The 18,743-nt window shown below is 44.7% G+C and overlaps 1 protein-coding gene across 1 annotated transcript; it reads right to left on the reverse strand.

Moving 5' to 3' along the window:
- Positions 1-1,134: 1,134 nt before the first annotated feature.
- On the reverse strand, positions 1,135-16,781 carry LMO4 (LIM domain only 4). The gene is made up of 5 exons (XM_052802366.1): positions 16,134-16,781; positions 13,580-13,818; positions 6,533-6,629; positions 6,008-6,163; positions 1,135-1,875 (listed from the first exon to the last, which is right to left on the reverse strand). The coding sequence occupies exons 2-5, from the start codon at positions 13,813-13,815 to the stop codon at positions 1,867-1,869; spliced, it is 498 nt and encodes a 165-aa protein (XP_052658326.1). The 5' UTR covers positions 13,816-13,818; positions 16,134-16,781; the 3' UTR covers positions 1,135-1,866.
- Between the last annotated feature and the right edge of the window lie 1,962 nt (positions 16,782-18,743).

The following is an 18,743-nucleotide window of genomic DNA, read 5'->3' on the forward strand; positions in this document are numbered from 1 at the left end:
GAAAAAAAAAAAATCTGCTCTTGGTTGTTTAGACAGACAAATCTATAAATCAGCTTTTTGTGTATTGGCATTACAACAAAAATAAGTCAAGCTCACTCCGTAACCAAGCACGCTGAACAGTGAACACCTTCTCAAAAACAGAATTAAAAAAGAAAACATAATCCTGATGTATTTCAAATGTATTAGTCTCCTGTAAGAACAGAGTAGTTGTTAATATTGATCTGTTATTAATTGCGGCAGATGCACATTCTAGGTGCTTGCAGTTTTCTGACTGAAGGCATGCAATGCACAGCCATAGATCCATGATAGCATTCTTGCTACAAACATGAAAAGTCAGAATTTTTTCTCAAAATTATTCTGCACAGCTCTACCACTGAGCAGCTGATGGGAAAACCCCACTAAATGAAGTTGCTCCCTTTCTAAGCTTTAGAGGAGGCTTTGTTGCTTTGGGGGGGGTGGTGTGGTGGTGGTTTTTGTTTGTTTGCTTTCAGAGAACAGATCATATTTGAGATTGGTTAGTTCTCGGAAATAGCCCAGGAAACGTGTTTTTCTTTTCTTAAGATTATCAGTGTTGAAAAGTTAAGTCCCTTACCACAGCAAACACACCTTTATGTTGTTCAGATCAGAATAGCTATTGTATTCCTTTTTACGAATTCTCAATTCTAGTGCTCAGCATGAGGTACAGACCTTTTGTTGTTTTTTATTTTATTATTCTTTGACCTCTTATAGTATATACATACACTCTCATGCTCGCACGCTCACAGACACATGCACACCCTTAACACAGATGATTCTGCAGAAAGGAACTGGATAGAAAGAGACCACAATACCTATATGCGTACCATAATTCACTGCAATATGAATTATAATATACTCGCTGTTACCAGATTTAAGAATCTCAATGAAAAATAAAGATCATTTTGAAGTAGTGCTCTGTATCCTTGCCAAAAGTAACACCGTTAAGTAGTTTAACAGATTCTTTACTTGCATAAGACAAAAAAACCACCCAAACCAAAAAGCTGCTTTTAAAGGTAATTGGCAATTAAGGTAATGACTACGTAAAATATAGTTTCAGAATAATGTTTTGAACGTAGTTGTTAAAAAAAAAAAAAAGCTTCTAAAACCCATACTCAATTCAGTGTTTGTTTTACTTTTTTATTATTTAAATACACCATACTAGAGCAAATGTCTCTGAAAATATCACAAATAAAAGATTTTTCTTCATTCAGCAAATTAGAAGTAGGTGAAAATTTCTACACAGTAGCTGCTATGAGCCTTTTTTTTTTCTTTTTTTTTTTTTTGCCATGGGAAGTAGCAACATTAGGACAAAAACACTTACATGCATACATACATTGTATTTTACAGAGATACAATAAAAGTGTTTGTGATAGAATATCACAAAAGCCACATCTTTATCTCATGTTCAGTTTGAAACACATTTCCTTACAACACTTAAATATACAAAGAGCAAATAGAATGTTGTTAAGGTAAAACACAGGGTACAAACTGGCCAGTGCCCTGCTAATTGTTAATGAGGGTAGAAAGCAGATTTGAATGCTTCTTTTAATTAGCTTCATTAGTCATCTTCCCCACCCGCCCCCCCCAAGATGTCCTCCGGTGGATCTTTTTTCATTTTCTCTACAGTCTCCCATTAGCCCAGGTTCATGGAGTCCTTAATGTTCATATTCAGTCATTTTAATACACCAATAAATGTGGGAAGGGCAATCAAGAATAAAGAAGGTGCAATGGTATGGAGCTGGCACTGATGCTAGCTACAAAGGTGACTTGTCTACTTGGAGACATGGGATCCATCTGTGATGAACAAAATTTGAGATGAAGGCACGCATTCTGCATTACTCTGACCTTTTAGCAGACCTGTAAGAAATAAAAATGGGTATCTTAGCTAGAATACTAAATTTGAGATAGGAAACTGCAACATAACTGCTTTTGTCTTTTCCTTATTCACTAATCTCTCTTTTATTAGATTACTTTCCAACTGTGACTTGATTAAGGCTTTCTACACTATCCATTCATGCTGCTAACGTTTCAACTTCAAATAGCAAAAAGCAAACACTTTCCGCAGTTTCACTACTAAAAAGAGCGGGGGGTGAGGGGGCGGGCAGGGGGGAAGACAACAATAAATAAGTGTACTTTCTGGTAACAAATTGTACAGTGAATAAGGTGGTTTTTCTGGGCCCCTTTTAAAAGGGAAGAAACATTACGCCATGCCTTTGAAGAAGCCAGCAATATGATCTTATAATTGGAAGAAATAGTGTGTAAAGCAAATAAGAAGTACAGCCAATATCCTCCCAAGGCAACTTTGGTTAATATGCTGCATTGCACAAGAGCTAAATATAGATATTTCAGGATTTTGCCCCCCCCATTTAAAATTCCTCATCTGGTATGTTAGTTAATGTTACATAAACATTTTAATATATGAAGTCAAACATGCGCTTTCACACTGGTGTTAATGAATTGCGATAATTAAAAGTGTCTAACTCAATAAAAATCTAAACTTTCATGGATAAAATAGAAATGATCATCCATAGTCTTCAAATACAATCTGTTTGCAATTACCAAAATGAAATAATATATATTAGATTTTTATGGTTTTTAAATGACATTTTGCGCTTCCCAGGAAGTTCTTTTTCACCCTTTCTCTAAGTTACTAAAAGCCTGAGGTCTATTAGTAACTGCAACCCCCCACTTCCAAGCTAATTAAAGTAGTAGAGGCTTGGAGGTTTAATTCCCCAGAGCTGAAGCTCAGTGTGAGAAAGGTAATTTGTCTGTCCAGAACAAAGATTAGGGAGCAGCCAGCAAGCATATTTAATAAATGAGCATCAAATATCTTCTACTATGGACACAGACAACACCAATTATGTAACTACAAGGGAATTGTTGAGTGATATGTAAACTAGAAGATTTTTAAGATCTTCTCTGAGACATAATCTAACTCATACTTTATTTAAAAGTATAGAAGCTGAAGACACGTTTGCTACGAACATTGCCAACCAGTGGAAAATTTACACTTTTAGTAGGTGGTAATACTGTTGCAGACAAGAAATACTACAGGAATACTACCACTACCGAAAAAGCCTAGAGAATTCTTGACAGTACAGCCCCCTCAAATGAAACGGCACACAGGACATCACAAACTAAGAGTTTGCATTCTGTAGGCAAGCAGTACCGAGTTTAGAGAAAACAGGGTTTTTTTCAAACTACATAGCAAGTGATGGGAAGTTATAATTTACATGTGTGAATTGCCTCAGGGAGGCAAAAGGCAGGAATAGCCAACATCACTGCATCTGCCTCCTTAAAAACAAAAGCAAGTTTTTAAACTAAGTTAGGTCATGCAATCCCTTCTGCCTGCGCCAATCACCAATAGCTATTAACCCATAAACTATATTAAGACAATAGTGAGTTCATAACTGTCACCTTCACATACGCAACAAAAATGTGGTTTAATGCTGGGAGTATCTCTCAAACTCTTCAGTTTAATAAAAAACCCTGTGGATATTCTGCTTTGTCGATAATCTCTAGTTGTAGAATAACCTGGAGACTGATCTTTAATGTTTAGTAAAAAGTACCTGTTACAGCCAACTCCATCATAATGGAAGAACATTTTTAATTAGTGGCCCTAAACCACACAGTTTTCTGGAAAACATCTCTGATGTAAACATCTTTAGCCTGTTAAAAAGCCAAAATATAAAACACAACCCTTTTGGCACCTGCCCCTGTAGCTTCCCAAACTCCAGAAATCTGACAAATCCATGAATTATCAACTTGTCTCCTCAACTATATTTCACTTTTCTGGGGCTCAGGTGCTCTGCAATTTCCCTTTGAAAACTGGTAGGAGAACTTACACTATTTTCTAGAGCGATTATATTATAAAGAAAAAAAACCCCAAACTATAATCCCTCCCCCCAATCTTCTCCCTAATACCTCTTCATTGACTGTAGCAATGCAGTTAATAGTCGGTGACAGGAACTAATAAAAACCTGTTCTCACTATTTTCCCTGCATTTAGCTTCTACCAGGTGTCTACAGCCGTGAGCTCTGCAAGCCCAGTCCAGTATTACTTCTCTTTTCCATGTTCTATGTTCCTCATCATGTCTACTGCTTTTACTGCAACTAAATCATTTTTATGTTTTGCTAAGGCATAGTAAGAAACTGATAAAACTAAATGACAATTTAGACACCTATTTGAAGTTACATTAAACTTTACATTCGTAGAAGACAAGTGGATAAACCACTCTCTCAGAATGGTAAACCTTTTACTGCAGTGTATAAAGATGAATGGTTTTACCTATATTTTGAAATGGGATACCTACAAATATTCATTTAACAGATTCACTGCTAGCTAGTCTATATTACAGATTTGTTTCATTAAAATTCACAACAGTATAAATCTATGAATCTTTAACTGTATTTGTACTTGCTTGAGAAGAGGCTGCACATTCTCCTCCAATCTTAATTATCTTTGTTCTGCCTAACTATATAGGACTTTTGTACTCAACTCTCTCATCACCTCGATTGACAAATTAAGTAAATAAAAAAGGTCCATGTTTTATTTTGATGTAATTACATTCACTGTATAAGACTTGAAAGAATACTTAAAATTAATCAGTAAATTTATGCACAGAAAAAAAAGCAAACAAAGATATTGAAATGTAGCAACACAACAAAAAAAATCATGGAAATTAAAAACCATTTTGTGTTTTCTTGGACATATTTCTCCACTAACTGAAAGCACTAAAAAATATTCTGTACATTACAGAATAGGTCAGCCTAGCATTTGTCTCGGATTTTTTTAATCTTCCAAATTCCTATTTGCAGACAAATGTTATTTTTTGTGATCCTTACAGACATTAATGAAGTTCCTATTGTAAATCTATAAAGAATTACCAACTGAAGTGTGCACTTTTTGTTTCATTGCAATAACTCAGTGCTGTGTGATTGCCTGGGTTAATGATGAAAAAGTCAAATATACTATCAGAGCTGATGGAAAAATCTATCACCAATCTGAAATTAAAATTCATCTGTGGTCAATAAGATTTAATATCCATGCAAGTGGCGCTGTAAAGAGTAAATGAATCAATGTCATCAATACATAATCAGTATGAAATATGATGTGAATAAAATTATGTGCAAGAGTCATACATTCACTCTTTTCTGGACCAGGGTGGAATGAACAGTCTCTTAACTCAAGGTTGACAGTAATTGTTACAAATTAGGCACAGCAGTTATCAAAATGCACTCACTTGCATAGCTTTAGGACTTATTAAGGAGATTAAAATAGATCTAAAACTATCTAGTTTCAGAGTTACAGGACAACTGTTGATCAGAATTTTTTTTTCTTCTTCTCTGTATGATTTGTACAGTCATTATTTACTCATTTAGCTAGAAACCAAGAGCTATCAACCACAGAGATATACAATCTCTAGTTGAGCTATTAGTGTTATGGAGCGATAAGAAAATAGCACTTTGGTTTTTAAATCTGAGTTATGACATACAAAACAGACAAGAAAATACTTCTGAAAGAGCACCCCAGCATGCTTCCTCAACTAAAACCTTAATACTAAAGTGAAATACATTGGTTTAGTTCAGGAACCTTCTCTTCGCAAGACATTTATTTCCACATTAAAGGATCTAATTTTCCTCCCACAGAAACCTGCTCTCTTGTAGCCCTTAATTTCAAGATTATAAAATAAAATACTTCTCTTTGTTAAGAGTTTATATTAATGTATGCTCTCCATTTCACTTTGTACATAAGGAGTTCAACAGCTGTACAGATACACATGCCCAAACCAAAATAAACTGACTCACCCTATATGTCATATTTAAAAGGTTAGTATTTTCTCACCATACCCCATGCCTAAGTTATTTAAGGTAAGTTCAGTTACTTAAAGGTCTCCTTGCAGGGGTGGGGAATGTCCACTATTAGAATGAAAAGAAATTGATCTTCATTTAGCTCTAATAAAGCTTATTAGTAATTGTTGAGTATTCACCTTCTGGTCTGGCAGTAGTGGATTACTCTGAAGTGAATTCAAATGGCCATTGATGAGAGCTGTAGGTCTATCATGTTCACAAAATAAACTGCCATTGATGTAGTGAAACCGATCTCCAGGGACCAGGCGATTCCGGCAGGTAGAGCATGTAAAACACTGAAAAAGGAAAGAGACAGCACGTGAAACTACAGCACAAATTAAGTATGCTGCAGGTTTGAAAATTACACTTCAGAGACTGCAAGTACAGTTGAGATATGAAGCTGCTTGGTTTCTAGTATCTCCAAGTACGGCATTAGTCTTACCTGTTGGGACTATGCAGTACATAACTCAAGTATAGTTTTACCGATTACGAGGGAACAAAGCTACACACTAAGGGAAGCTTTATAATATATACTCATATTTCTAGTTATTGCTTTGCATTTCATTCATAAGCAGATGCAGATTTTATACTAAAGAAGCAAAGCAGTAATAATCAGCTACTAAAAAAAAAAAAAAAATAAAGTACATAGAAGAAAAACCCCTCACCTTAAGATGATAGACGTTGCCCTGTGCCCTCATGACCAGCTCACTGGCAGGAATGGACTGTCCACAGGCACTGCAAGCACCACTATTTCCAAATAACCTGAAACAGAGGTGATGATCATGAATAATTTGATACATGGGAGGCTCTAAGCATTTTTGCGCATCACTGCAATGGTTTATTACACAACTGTTTTAGACTTCTGACCCCCATCTTCCAACTTGCTTACGTGTCATAATATGAAAAAGTATGTTTTTTGTGTAACAACTGCTAGCTTCACCCCACCTTGGATGTGGTTACACAGGATTTAATCAGAAATATTGACTTACACCTCTAGAAACACAAACAATTCTGTACTACACACATTTTATCAGATTACTGGGTTCATCATAAAAAAAAAAAGATACAATTCATGACTGGAGTTTAAATGCATTGTGTCCTTGAAATTATATGAAGAACTCTTTTGTACTTTAATCATATCTTGAGATATGAGTCATCAAAAGGGTTAAGAGGATTTGATTGTATATCTAAGAAGACATCATGCTCGGTGTATTGAAACTCCAGTAAACCTCCATCAGTGCGGAGTTTCCATTAGAAACTCTCTGCTATCCAGGTTGATATATAATGTGTATGGGTTAACCTTTTCAATCATGGTGTCAACACTTTAGATTTGCCTCTGCTCATCTCTTTCATCCTAACCTTCTCTCTCTCTTGATAATGAAATGCTTGCTCCAACTTCCCTCTATCTGCTCCTGAGTCCACAATTTAGATTACTTCATCTCTGCTAGCAACAAACTGAATGAAATTTCGATTTGAGCAGAAAGTAATTTACCGGGATCTGGACCCATTTGTCATCATATCTCTCTGGGTGTTTGCTGTATCACTGCAGTTTTCCTATGCAATCAAATGAGACCACAACATCTGCCATTGGGGGGGGGGCACAGGCAGTAGGGGGAGGGGGAAAATAGGCAGAAGAGTGAAGAAAAATATATACATAATTCTTCAAATCCATTTAAAGGCACAACGCATCGATTCAAAATATAATACAATAATGATTATTGAGTTCTACTTTTACAGGCCGCATTAGCTAGAATTAGAAAACCTTTATTTGCTTTTGCGCACGTCTCTAATATACACAAATATTTATAAAGACTACCACAATCATTTCACAGTAAAAAGGGAAACTGAACTAGCTGGCAGGGTCACAGACCCACTTTTCTGCACGATGTAAAACATAGTAATAGGATTTACAAATTAGCGTATTGGTGTCATAATAAATATTAATATTTGCATCTCCTTCCTGTCCAAATAAAGTCATAAAATTCTGTTTGTGTCAACCTAGGAGACGCATTACAACAGAATACCCGTAATCTGAATGATTGCAGTGTGCCTCTGTATAAAAATAATTGCTTTGAATTTTCAGAATCTGAGCTTGCAGAGGAGGCTTGTCATGTTCAAACTACTAATTTGCTGTCGCCACTTTATTGAAAATAGCCTGTAAGTTGTTATTAAATGTATCGACTGAACGACAGAGAGAGTAGTAAAACTGCCCCTTAAGATGGCTTTTAATAGGAAGCTGAGAAACAAATTTTGCAGCAGCATCGATTTGAAGAGTTCAATCAAAACTCCATTTCAAAACTAATTAGTCTGAGATCCACGACACATTGACACGTTCTTGCAGAATCACAGTGGTTACAAAGGGAAAGCTGAACTAATACATTGTCAGGACCTCCAGCCAAAGGGACTAAACTGTCTGGAAACTAAGGGTCCATTACTAGGGCATCTTCTAAATCAGGACCAGTTCCGAGTAGTTACAGGATGTATTAAGGTTACTTCCAAAGCTTTACGATATGCATTTTTCTTCCTCCATTGTTAGTAGTAATGAAGTTGGCACGTAGAAAAGGTGCATGGGAAGCACTGCAAGAGGAGGTGGCAAGGCACTGTTACATTTCCACAGCAAAGATCCAAAAATCTAGGGTGAGGGGGTGGCGACAAGGGCATTGCTGGGTAGGGTGGAGGAAGAAAGGCAAAGATGAACAGACAATGTTACTTGTCCAGGAGAATCTGAACCTGGTGAGCAGTCAGTCTCTCGCAACCCTCCGTACAACTGCACCACCCAACTGAAAACACAGCTTTCAGAACACTGAGCTCGTTGCACTACTTGTCTTCATTAAGCATTCATTTGTTATACAATTCTCTCTGACTAGAAGTGGTCGTACACCTTGAATGTCTGTGAATTCTAATAAATGGAGTCAAACTAATCCAGAGGCTTTCCACACATCTTAGGTTTTCCCTAAGCACATTCCCAGAACAATTCTGTTTTGGGAAGTCACTTCAGCTGAATCTTCTGCTAAAATTCCTAAAAATTACATGCAAAGTCAGAACACCTTTCTGCTGCCTTGTATTATTTACCAGGAAAATTAAGCTTATTTTTCCTTCCCTACTGTTATTGAATGGTTTTGTTCTGTAATACCATTAACAGGAAAAAGGTTTTATCTTTAAAAAAAAAATGTTATTCCTCCTTACCAGTAAAGGAAGTCTTCCACAGTAACTATTCTTTACTGAAAAAGTTGTTTCACATGGTTTCTGAGAGGCTGGAGAGCTAATTATCTAACCAGGGGGACTGTCCAGGACAGTATTTGATTTAAAAGGCTTGAGGCTTTAGGTGCTCAATTAAGTAGCTATCGGTCTCAGACTGGACTTTAATGGGCTCTTTTCTCTTTAACTGCAGCAATGGGTAGAGATACCCCAGGTCAGGCTAATTAAAGCCAGGGGACTCTTTAATTGTGATGACAGAATTGGTTTCAGTTTCCTCTTTGGGTCCTCAGTCCAAGAAGGTCATTAATATTTCAACATTTGGGCAATGCAATCAATCACAAACATCAAGAGGTTCCCTATACGGACAAGGCAGCGCTTCTACACTTAGCAGCACTTCACTGAGCCACCTTAAATTAACTACTCTGTGGTTCCAACACAGCATTCCCCACACCCCCAAACACACAAATGCTCCTGGGTTTTGGTTTGGTGCCTTTTTTTTTTTTTCCCCACTCAGAACTTTCACTAGAGTGGGAATGAAGGCAGCAAGAAACCTTTTCAGCCCAGTTTCCCGTCCTGCTGCTCAAAATTCAGTATCAGCAGAAACACATCTCTAGCAACTTAGACTAACAAAATGAGGTTCCAGTTGTTTCTAAAATCGTGGAGACAGATTTAAGTGCTCTGGTTCTTGCACAACACGGTGCACATTTGTGCCCACAAATATATATCCAAGCTCTATCAAAGAGAAATGCACATCCAGACCTACTGATCCAGAAGCGATTGGTGTTTCTGTACAATCCCTATATTTAATCTAAATTCTGCACTAGCTATATTAAATGTAACAAAGAAAGGCAACACAGAAATTACGCCTGGAGCCAAGTCCATTAAAGGTACTTCAGAATAACTAGAGACCAAGCACCTTAAAAGCACCAGAAGCTATTGATACTTAAAAGGGGGGCTGTGCATAATGGCAAGTGCTGCATTAGAGAAGGGGAAGGGGAAAAAAAAAAAAACAACAAAAAAAACCCCAGCCAAATTACGCTTGGTTAATTCAGAGTAACAGATCTGCCCCCAAGTGAATTGGAGGCCTTGAATTAATTCTGTTATGACAAATCAAGATAAACGTTCCCCCTAAATTGCATGCGATTTAATTAATTTTTGAGATCCTGGCTTTTTTTTTTTTCCTAGCTAATAGTTCACATGCTCCTGTGCTGTCATTGTGCTTGAGTGGGCAGACTTCAAAGTGATATTAAATAACCAACTATTAGATTTACCTAGCACGTCCTATTGGAAAAGTGCCATTTAATTACCTAGCCTGTTCAATTAAAGGGACAGCATTCCCTGAATATAGCAGCTTGCCGCTGATTACCAGGGAAATGAACCCGCTGCCTGCCGGCCCCCGCCCCGCGGCGGCGCGGCGCGGAGCACACGGCGGCTGCCCGGCCCCGCCGCGGCCCCACGCACCCCCCGCCGAAGGGGCCGGGCTGGCGGCGCCCACGCCGCGCTGCGCGGAGCGGGCTGCCCGGGGAGGGGAGGGAGGGGCCGCGGGCGCTGCCCCTTTAAGACGCGCCTGGGCAGCCTCCCCCCTCTTCCCCTTCCCCACCACTCCCTGCTCTCTCTTAGAGGCCAATTTTGTTAATTAAATGTTTTGTTTGCGACGCGGCTCTCATTCATTTCGGACACGTCATTCCGAGCAGATCTAAGCCAGGGACCAGATCTCATTAGATAAAACCTATCAGAACTAAGAGAAAATGGAGGAGACACTAATTAAAGCTTTTAATTGTGCGGATTCGCTGCCACGCTGCTGCTTTATCTGGCATCTTAAGGTTGGGAGGGCTGCTGGGCTGCGCTGCGCTCCCCTCCCTGCAAGCGCGCTGCTCGCGGTGGGGAGGGAGGGGAAGGCACTGGGATTTTCGCCCCCCTCTCTTTTCCCAGAAACCTTGGCTTTCAGTGAAAGCTGCCGCTGTAGCTCTACGGCTAATTTGTTGTCGCGTTTGGGGGGGGGGGGGGGGGGCGGGGAGGGAAAGGGGAGTGGTGTGTTGTTTAAACAACAACAAAAAAAACCACACGTACAACCTCAGACGGTTAAAAAGCTCATTAATAAACGGCCCCGTGGTCTTGGCCTGAAGGAGTCAAGTCCCTTTCACCTGGCGCCTGCCGGGCCGATCAATCCTCTTTCTCATTTTGTTAGTCGTGTCTAGCATGCCCCGCGTCTCCAATTAAGAACTGGGCCCGTGGCTCTTGCCTGGGGAAGGGAATGTGCTGCCGCAAAAGCCCTACCGAAAATTAAGAGGGGGGAGGATGGCAGAGGGGAACTGGAGAGACTCACTGCCAAATGGGTGGCATCGCCTCCACAACCAAATGAGGCCATTTCGAGCAAGAAAAGGGCGAGGGCCTTGCTCACGCCCGCACAACCCACGTGGAAGCCCGTGAAGTCCGTTTCCAGCGGGAAAGCTCCAACTTAACTCAGCCCTGGCAGGGCTAGACCGTCCTACCCCACCTCGAGTGTACGGTGTCCAGTTCAAGTTTCAGCAAGCATCTGTCAGAGTTATTTTTGCAAGTCAAATTACACAGATCTAAAGAGAAGTCAGGCGATAGAACAAGGAGATCAATTCAAAACCCTCATCTGATAAAGCATCCTATTCATAATCGCCTACATTAAAATAAACGAGTATTAATTTTTGGCAACACAAAACCAGAGGACTGCGATAAGCTTGCCTGAACTTGCCTCTGGGATACAGTGGACGCATCTTCTCTTTTTAATTAGCAGTAATCAGACATGAGGGTTTGTTTGATGGTGTTGGTCGAGTGATGAATCTGTACTATTCAGTGCATCTTAACAGTAGTGTCAATTTTTCCACTTCAAACGAGACTCTCTCCCTAACACCGTTCTGCTCTATTTAATCACAATTCTGCCAGGTTTAGGCTTGTTGCTTAGGATGATGACCGAAAAGCACCACTGAAAACCCCGTGTGCCGATTTTCTAGCATTTCTCTCTAAAAACACCCCCAAAACCAGCGAAGCTAAGGCTCTGACTCCTCAAAGATACTGAGGAGCTGTGTTTCACCTACTTAACTGACCCACGATGCAGCCATATATCAGGACAGAGGCTGCACTGTCAGAGTAACCAAGTCCTAACTCCGTCTTTTTTAGACTAAGGAGGTCTCCAGGCATATGCACACACACATTCAGTACAGTCCTGATCTGCTCAAATGGAAGTCAAGTTTTACAAGATAAGCAAACTCGTAACATTTGGTAGCTGGGGCTTTTTTTTGTTTCGGTTTGGTTTTTTTTCCAGGAAGGACGAAAGAAAGTGGAACTTTTTGACCATCAGGTAGAAGGAAAAACCCGGGTTAACTCTTCACATTTACTGTAAATGAGAAGCCAGAAGCATTTAAACAAAACACAATTTGTTTTAACTAAGCATTTCTGCTATGCTGGGAAGGTATGGGGCTTTTTTGTTGTTTTTTTTAATTACTGAATGTTGAAATAGAACACCTCCTTGAAGCATTCATGTGCATCAGTCTATCAAACCATTTACTCAAATTAAATGTGTAATCCTTCAAAATGCCTCCTTTTAAATTAATGAGTTTAAGTAGCTTGAGTTCACCTGAAAAGATCGTACGGGCACCTGACCTCATGAATTCTTTCTATTAATTATATTAGAAACTCGTTGGAAGGGATACTCTGCGTAATCTTACCGTACCCCAACAGATGCGAGATTAATAAGGCTTAGTTCCCCCTACCCAAATCTGTGGCATTTAAAGCCAACAGCTTCAAAAAAGAAAGAGATGAGAAATAAAGGGCAAGAGCATATCCCTCCTCTCCTATCCCCTGCATTTTCTACACTGGAAGTTAAGAAAAACGTTGGTTCAAAGCTTCTCTGTAACAAATGCGAAGACAAACATCATACCACCGGTTTGGGCTATAAGTAGAATCGGTGGCCCTCCAACTGACAGTTAATCAGCTCTTTCACAAGGAGAACAGAGAATGAGTCATTCTGTTTCCACTCAAAGGAGTTTAAAGGTGCTTATGTAAATATCATAATTAATCAGATACTAAAGGCAGGCATTTCATTATTTCGCACCTCTGCCACAGCCTTATTTAAGCTCTACGATTTTAACATTTACCGTTCAGATATGCACACTTCTCCTTCAACACTACAACAAAGCAGATTAATTTAGCCTCTCTGATTGCTGTTTATTTTTAGTTAGGACTTGTTTTGTGCTGACAAACCACTTTAAAGTTACAGTCGTCGTTCCACCCCCCCTCCAACTCTTCCCTCCGCTTGGCAGTCGCAACTGCGCCCTGGGCTAGGCGCTTAACATCCGCACCCGCACGTCTCTCCACTCCTCATGAAGGAGCGATCCTGAGCCAGCCCACCCCCCCACCCCGCGCGCACCGACCCACCCTGAGAAATAAAGGGGGAAAAAAAAAAAAGGGAAAAAAAGACAAAAAAAAAAAAAGGCAGGGAGGAAGGGGGAAAGTGGCTCCCGCCAGCCCGGCCGTCGCCTCACCTGATGTAGTCGTTTCTGCAGAGGATCATGCCGCTCTTGGTGTAGCAGGAGGTGCCGATGTCCCCCAGCTGGGCCTGGCAGCAGGAGCACTTGAGGCAGCGGCTGTGCCAGTAGCTGTCCATGGCGTAGAGCAGGAAGCGGTCGGCGATCTTCCCCCCGCAGCCGGCGCACCTCTTCCACGAGAGGGAGCCCGCCGTCACCGGGGGCGGCTGCGAGCTGCCGCCGGGGTTCACCATGGCCTGCGCGGAGAGACGGCCGGAGGCGGGTCAGGGACGGGCCGGCGGCGCCCAGCACCCCGCCCGCCTCCCGCTTCGCCCGCGGCGGGGCCAGCGCCGCTCCCGGGGCCGGGCCGGGGCACGGGGCAGGCACGGGGCCGCGCAGCTGGCGGGGGACCGGCCGGCGGCGGGGGGGGGGGCGAGCAGAGCGAGCGCGCCCCGCCGCCAGCGCTTCCCCCACCACCCCCCCCGCTCCGGGCTTGTGCAGCTGCAGCTCACAAGTCAGGAACAGTCCCGGGGTTTGTTTTGCTTATGAAAAAAAAAAAAAAAGTGTGTGAAGAGTGGAAAAAAAAAAAAAAGTTGTGAAACTGGTTTTTCAGTCTAGGAGAGACTCTGCAGGCTCGGGGCGGTAACGAGGGGCTCGGAACCGGCCGTCCAGACCTCGGGATTTTATTTTTCTTGCGTTTTATTTTGGAGACATAAAAACACCCAGAGAAAACACTCCAGACTGAGGACACTGGCCCGAATAATAGATCACTGAACTTTAGGACGCCTGTTAACTTCCTGCACAAACATACTCAACTTTTGTCTCACTAATCTGCCCTTGATCAGCAGCTTAAATGCTAAAGCTTTGTTACTCAAAAAAAAAAAAAAGTTTACCGACCATAGGAAAGCAGAAGAATGATGAAGTGCACCGCTCCGGCTGGAGTTACTCTGGCCGCCCCCAAAACTGCTACTAACGGCATTTTTCACTTTCTAATAAATGCTTTATGCAAGCAGGACAACCGAGAGATAATATAGGAATCAATTCATAAAGCTTACTCTAAACCGATTAATTTGTTGCCTTCAATCCAGAGTCCAACAAACTCCCGGTGTGCCTCTAGTCACTTATACTATAAAAAGATCAAGTTATTTACTGCCAATTAAGCAGCATGTTTTGTCTTTGTCCTTTGTAAGCCGTATGTGCTCATGCCGAGGCATCTGGCTATCTGCTAAGGACCTTCAGACTGATACCTCCAGAGCAGCGAGGGCGAACTTTTCCTGCCACTGGCCCAACTCGGCTGCAGGAGGAGGAGAACTGAGGCCGATTTTAAACACACATTTCCTCAGAAAGAGTACCTGGAGGTATGTCCAGTGACCGCACAATAAACCAGAAGAACTGCACCAATTAAGCTGTAACAAAAACCCCGAGACTTTGGAAAGAAAACCACTCTAAAAGCCATTAGCATTGCATTTATCCGAACGCATCATATACCTTTATGTAAATTGATTTCTGATGCATTTGTTCAAGGAATTGCCTTTTGTTACAGTTTCCAGCTACAGCCTAAATGAATCTGCATTTCCTGCTCCGAGTCTTTAAACCGTTTCCCTACGCTTTAAATCACTTCGGATTTCTTAAAAGAAAGAAAAAGACTCTATGCCACCACCTTAGCCCGTCTTTGTCGAAGGCAAATATATATAAATACAAAACGGGAAATGTTATACTGAGAAAACCATCCAGTAACCCCATTAAGCTAAAGCTCTTAAGGACAAGCAATACCTTAATGCTGATTAAATCTAAAAAGATGAATCAAGAGGACTGACCAGAAAGTGACTCCCTTGATAACTAAGGACGGGCCCTCATCAAGTTTCATTTAGAGCTGGGGGGGGGGGGAAGCTTTTAACTTAAATAGGCTTACTCTAGTAATTACACAGCCAAGCAATTTAGGTCCTGGGATAGGAGTCAGTGAAATAGAAAGCAGAGCTGGAAGCTAGAGGCAAAATACCCCCCCCTTTTAACAGCGTCTCTGGTGTTTTTTTAATGGAGACCAAGGGAGGGACAAGCGGAGAGCTGGCAATTTGTAGTACAAAAATGGATGCTTAATTCATGTCTTGGTTTTAATTAGGTGATTCACCGGATTTCTCCTGGATTGAAACAAAAGACCGTGTGGGGGGCAGGAAGGGAACTGGAGAGGAGAGAAATAGAGAGCTCACTTTGATCTTTTCTGCCACTGTTTCAGAACAGTGTTTACTACGGGGGAAGCGGGTGCCCCAGCCGCCCCCCCCCCTCCTCCCCGCGTCCCCTCCATTCACAGCCGAGGCAGGCAGAGCCCTTTCCCGGCGGCAGCTGGAAAGGGGGGAAAGGAAAGCCGCCCCGAGCGGCGGCCGCCGCCAGGCTTTGTACGCGGGGGCCGCGACAATGCCGGGGCCCGCGGCTCCCCCCGCGCCCGGGGCGCCCCGCTCCGCGCCCCTCCGCCGCGGCGGCCGGCAGCGCGGGACGGCGGCGGGGCAGGGGGCGCGGGCATGCGACCGCACGCACGTACGCTGGAAAATAAGGGGTAATTACCGGCACTTCTTACCTGCTTCCCCTCTATATTGCAAAAGGCCGGGGAGCAACGCCGCTCGGGGTGCCTGAGGAGGTCTCCTTGCAAAGAAACAAACACAGCGCTCGCCCTCTCTCTGGCTTTCGGCAGCGCTGGAGGGAGCCCCCCCGCCCGGCAAGGGGCAGCCCAGGCTGGAAAAATATAGATATTTCTATGAGAGGCGTCTGCCTGGGTCCTTCCTCCAGCTCCCGCTTCCCGGGAGGGGAGCTGCAGAGCTCAGTCCCTGCCGCTGAGCTGCACACGCAGGGCGCCGCCGCCGCTCGCTGCTGCAATCGCCGGGTAAGTTTGGCAATGTGGCTTCACTTTGTACCGCTTCCCCCCCGCCCCCCCCCCACCTCCGCCCCCTTCTCTGGGCTGTGGCGGCTCCCGAGCCTCCCGCGGCGCGGAGCCGGCCGGCCGCGGCCCGCCGAAGCGCCTCACAGGAGAGGGCGAGAGCCGGCGAGTTTGCGAGGGGCCGGGCGCGGAGCTGCTGCCGGGGATCCTGCGGCGGCGGCGCTGGCAGGACGCGGAGAGGAGGCCCCTCTGCCTGCGTGAGCGTGTGTGTGTGGAGTGTGAGCGTGTGTGAGAGTGCGTGTGTCCCTGCGCGCGCGCGCGCGTGTGGCGTGTGTGTGTCCGTGTGCGTGTGCTGCCCGCTGCCCCTCACACATGTGTTACTGACAGAGCAGAATCCCAACTACACTCCGGCTCGGCTCCGCCGTCAGCCCGCCGCAGCCAATCCGCCCCCGGCTTGTTCAGGCGGAATAATAAAACCTGCCAATCCCCGAGAAGACAAAGGAATGAGTGAAAGGGGAGGAAAAAAAAAAAAAAAAGGAGAGAAAGGGAGGGGGCGAGGAGGAGGAGGAGGGGAATGGAGAGGAAGGAGGGAGTCAGGTGGGCAGCGGTGGCCGCGCCGCCCGCCCGGACGCTGGGGAGAGGCGCGCGCGCGCGGCCGTTAGGGCGCCGCCCGCCCCGCTCCGCTCCTGGCCACCAGTTGAGAAACTTGGCGGCGCGGGGCCGTCCCGGCTGCCCCCGAGCCGGCCGCCGCCGAAGGACAGGCCCGCTCCGCCCGGCCGACGGCGTCCGTCACAGCCCTTCCCGGGCGCTGGGCGCTTTCCCCGCCGCCGCGGCGCCGCCGGGCCGGCGCGGAGGCGCTGAGGGGAGGTGCGGCCCCGCGGCCGCGGGAGCCGGTCCTCGCCGCCCTCCCCGCGCCCCCCCCTCCCCCACCCCCCGGTGCCTGCGGCCTCGTCCTGCCCCCGGGGCCGCGCAGCCCCGTCCCCAGGGCGGGCTGGCGCTCGCGTCCCGAGCTGGGGCGGGGAGGAGGCCGTGAGGGACGTGCCCGGCTCGCCCCTCGGGTGGAGGGGGCCGCGCCGAGCCGCCGACTTTTAAGAATTCCCCCGGTGAAACCGTCGGAGAGCTGTCCTTAGGAATCCACGTCCGGATACGGCCCTCTGTTATTAGCACCATGTAAAGGTTTAAAAGGGTTAAACTGCCGCAGTTGGCTGGCAGTTAGCTGCACGGCTTGTCATTTGAGAAGACAACTGCATTTCTGAGGAAGAAGCCCAAGGATGATAGCAAATCAGAAGAAGTAATATTCAGTCAGGGACACTTAACACTGGGGAAAAAAAAAAACAAACCAACCACCCACGTATTAATTGCACATTGTTGAGGCCTAAGCGCAGCACGCAGGATAAGCAAAAGTACAGCACCGTGTAGCCGAGGAAGACCCTCGAAATAACAGAAGAGCCTATAAATGCGCCGTAATTAGCGGGTGTTATCCCCGTGAACAGTTACTCCTGCAGGCGTCGGGGGATTCGCCCAACTGCTAGAATAGGCTCTTGCCTGGTATTGTCTCGCACAGGGCACACACATGCCTCTGTCACGCAGCGTACGCAAACGCGCTTCGCCGAGCAAACCATGGCTGCAGGGTCAGATAAATGATGCATTTCCAGGATCTGCGAAAGAACAGAAAAACTTCATAATACGAGTTTCTCGATTCCAGACGGCTGACGTAAGGAGCAGCCAATGCAGTGAGGACAGTGGGGCTGGCTGGTCAGGCGCCGATGCAACTGCAGCGAGGCAGGGGCAGCGGCTCTCTGTGCACACAGGCTGACGCTGACCTGCGCCGCAGGAGAGGGCAGGACAGGTCCCGGCACCGCTCGGGGGGGGTACGGTTAATTGCTGTTGTCAAATAAATATTTAGCGGTGGCAGGGTGATTGAATTACAAGTTTGCGTGTGTCCACGGCCTCTCCGTTGTCCAAGGCAACAAAGTATTTGAAACCTGTTCCTGCTGGAGGCTAACGTAGAAGGGATGTACCTGCACAGGTATACGAAACTTCAGCCGGGAGTATTTATTTACAGATGAGTGCATCGGTACAAAAATGCAGACCGACTCCCCTCTGGCAGGCCGACTGGTGCATCTGGTCTCGGGAATCGCAGCCCAGGTGTGGTTTAACCACACCGCCACCTGTGGGCCTCCTTCGTTTCTGCATCCCTGCCCTTAGCTGGACCGCGGAGACGCGTGCCCAGTAACCATTTAGAACTGGAGGAAAAAATGTCTGGCTAGGAAAAATGTGCTTGGGAAAACATGGGGCAGCGCAGATGTGTTT

Source organism: Harpia harpyja, chromosome 11, assembly GCF_026419915.1.
Source record: "Harpia harpyja isolate bHarHar1 chromosome 11, bHarHar1 primary haplotype, whole genome shotgun sequence".
NCBI classification, from domain to species: Eukaryota; Metazoa; Chordata; class Aves; order Accipitriformes; family Accipitridae; genus Harpia; species Harpia harpyja.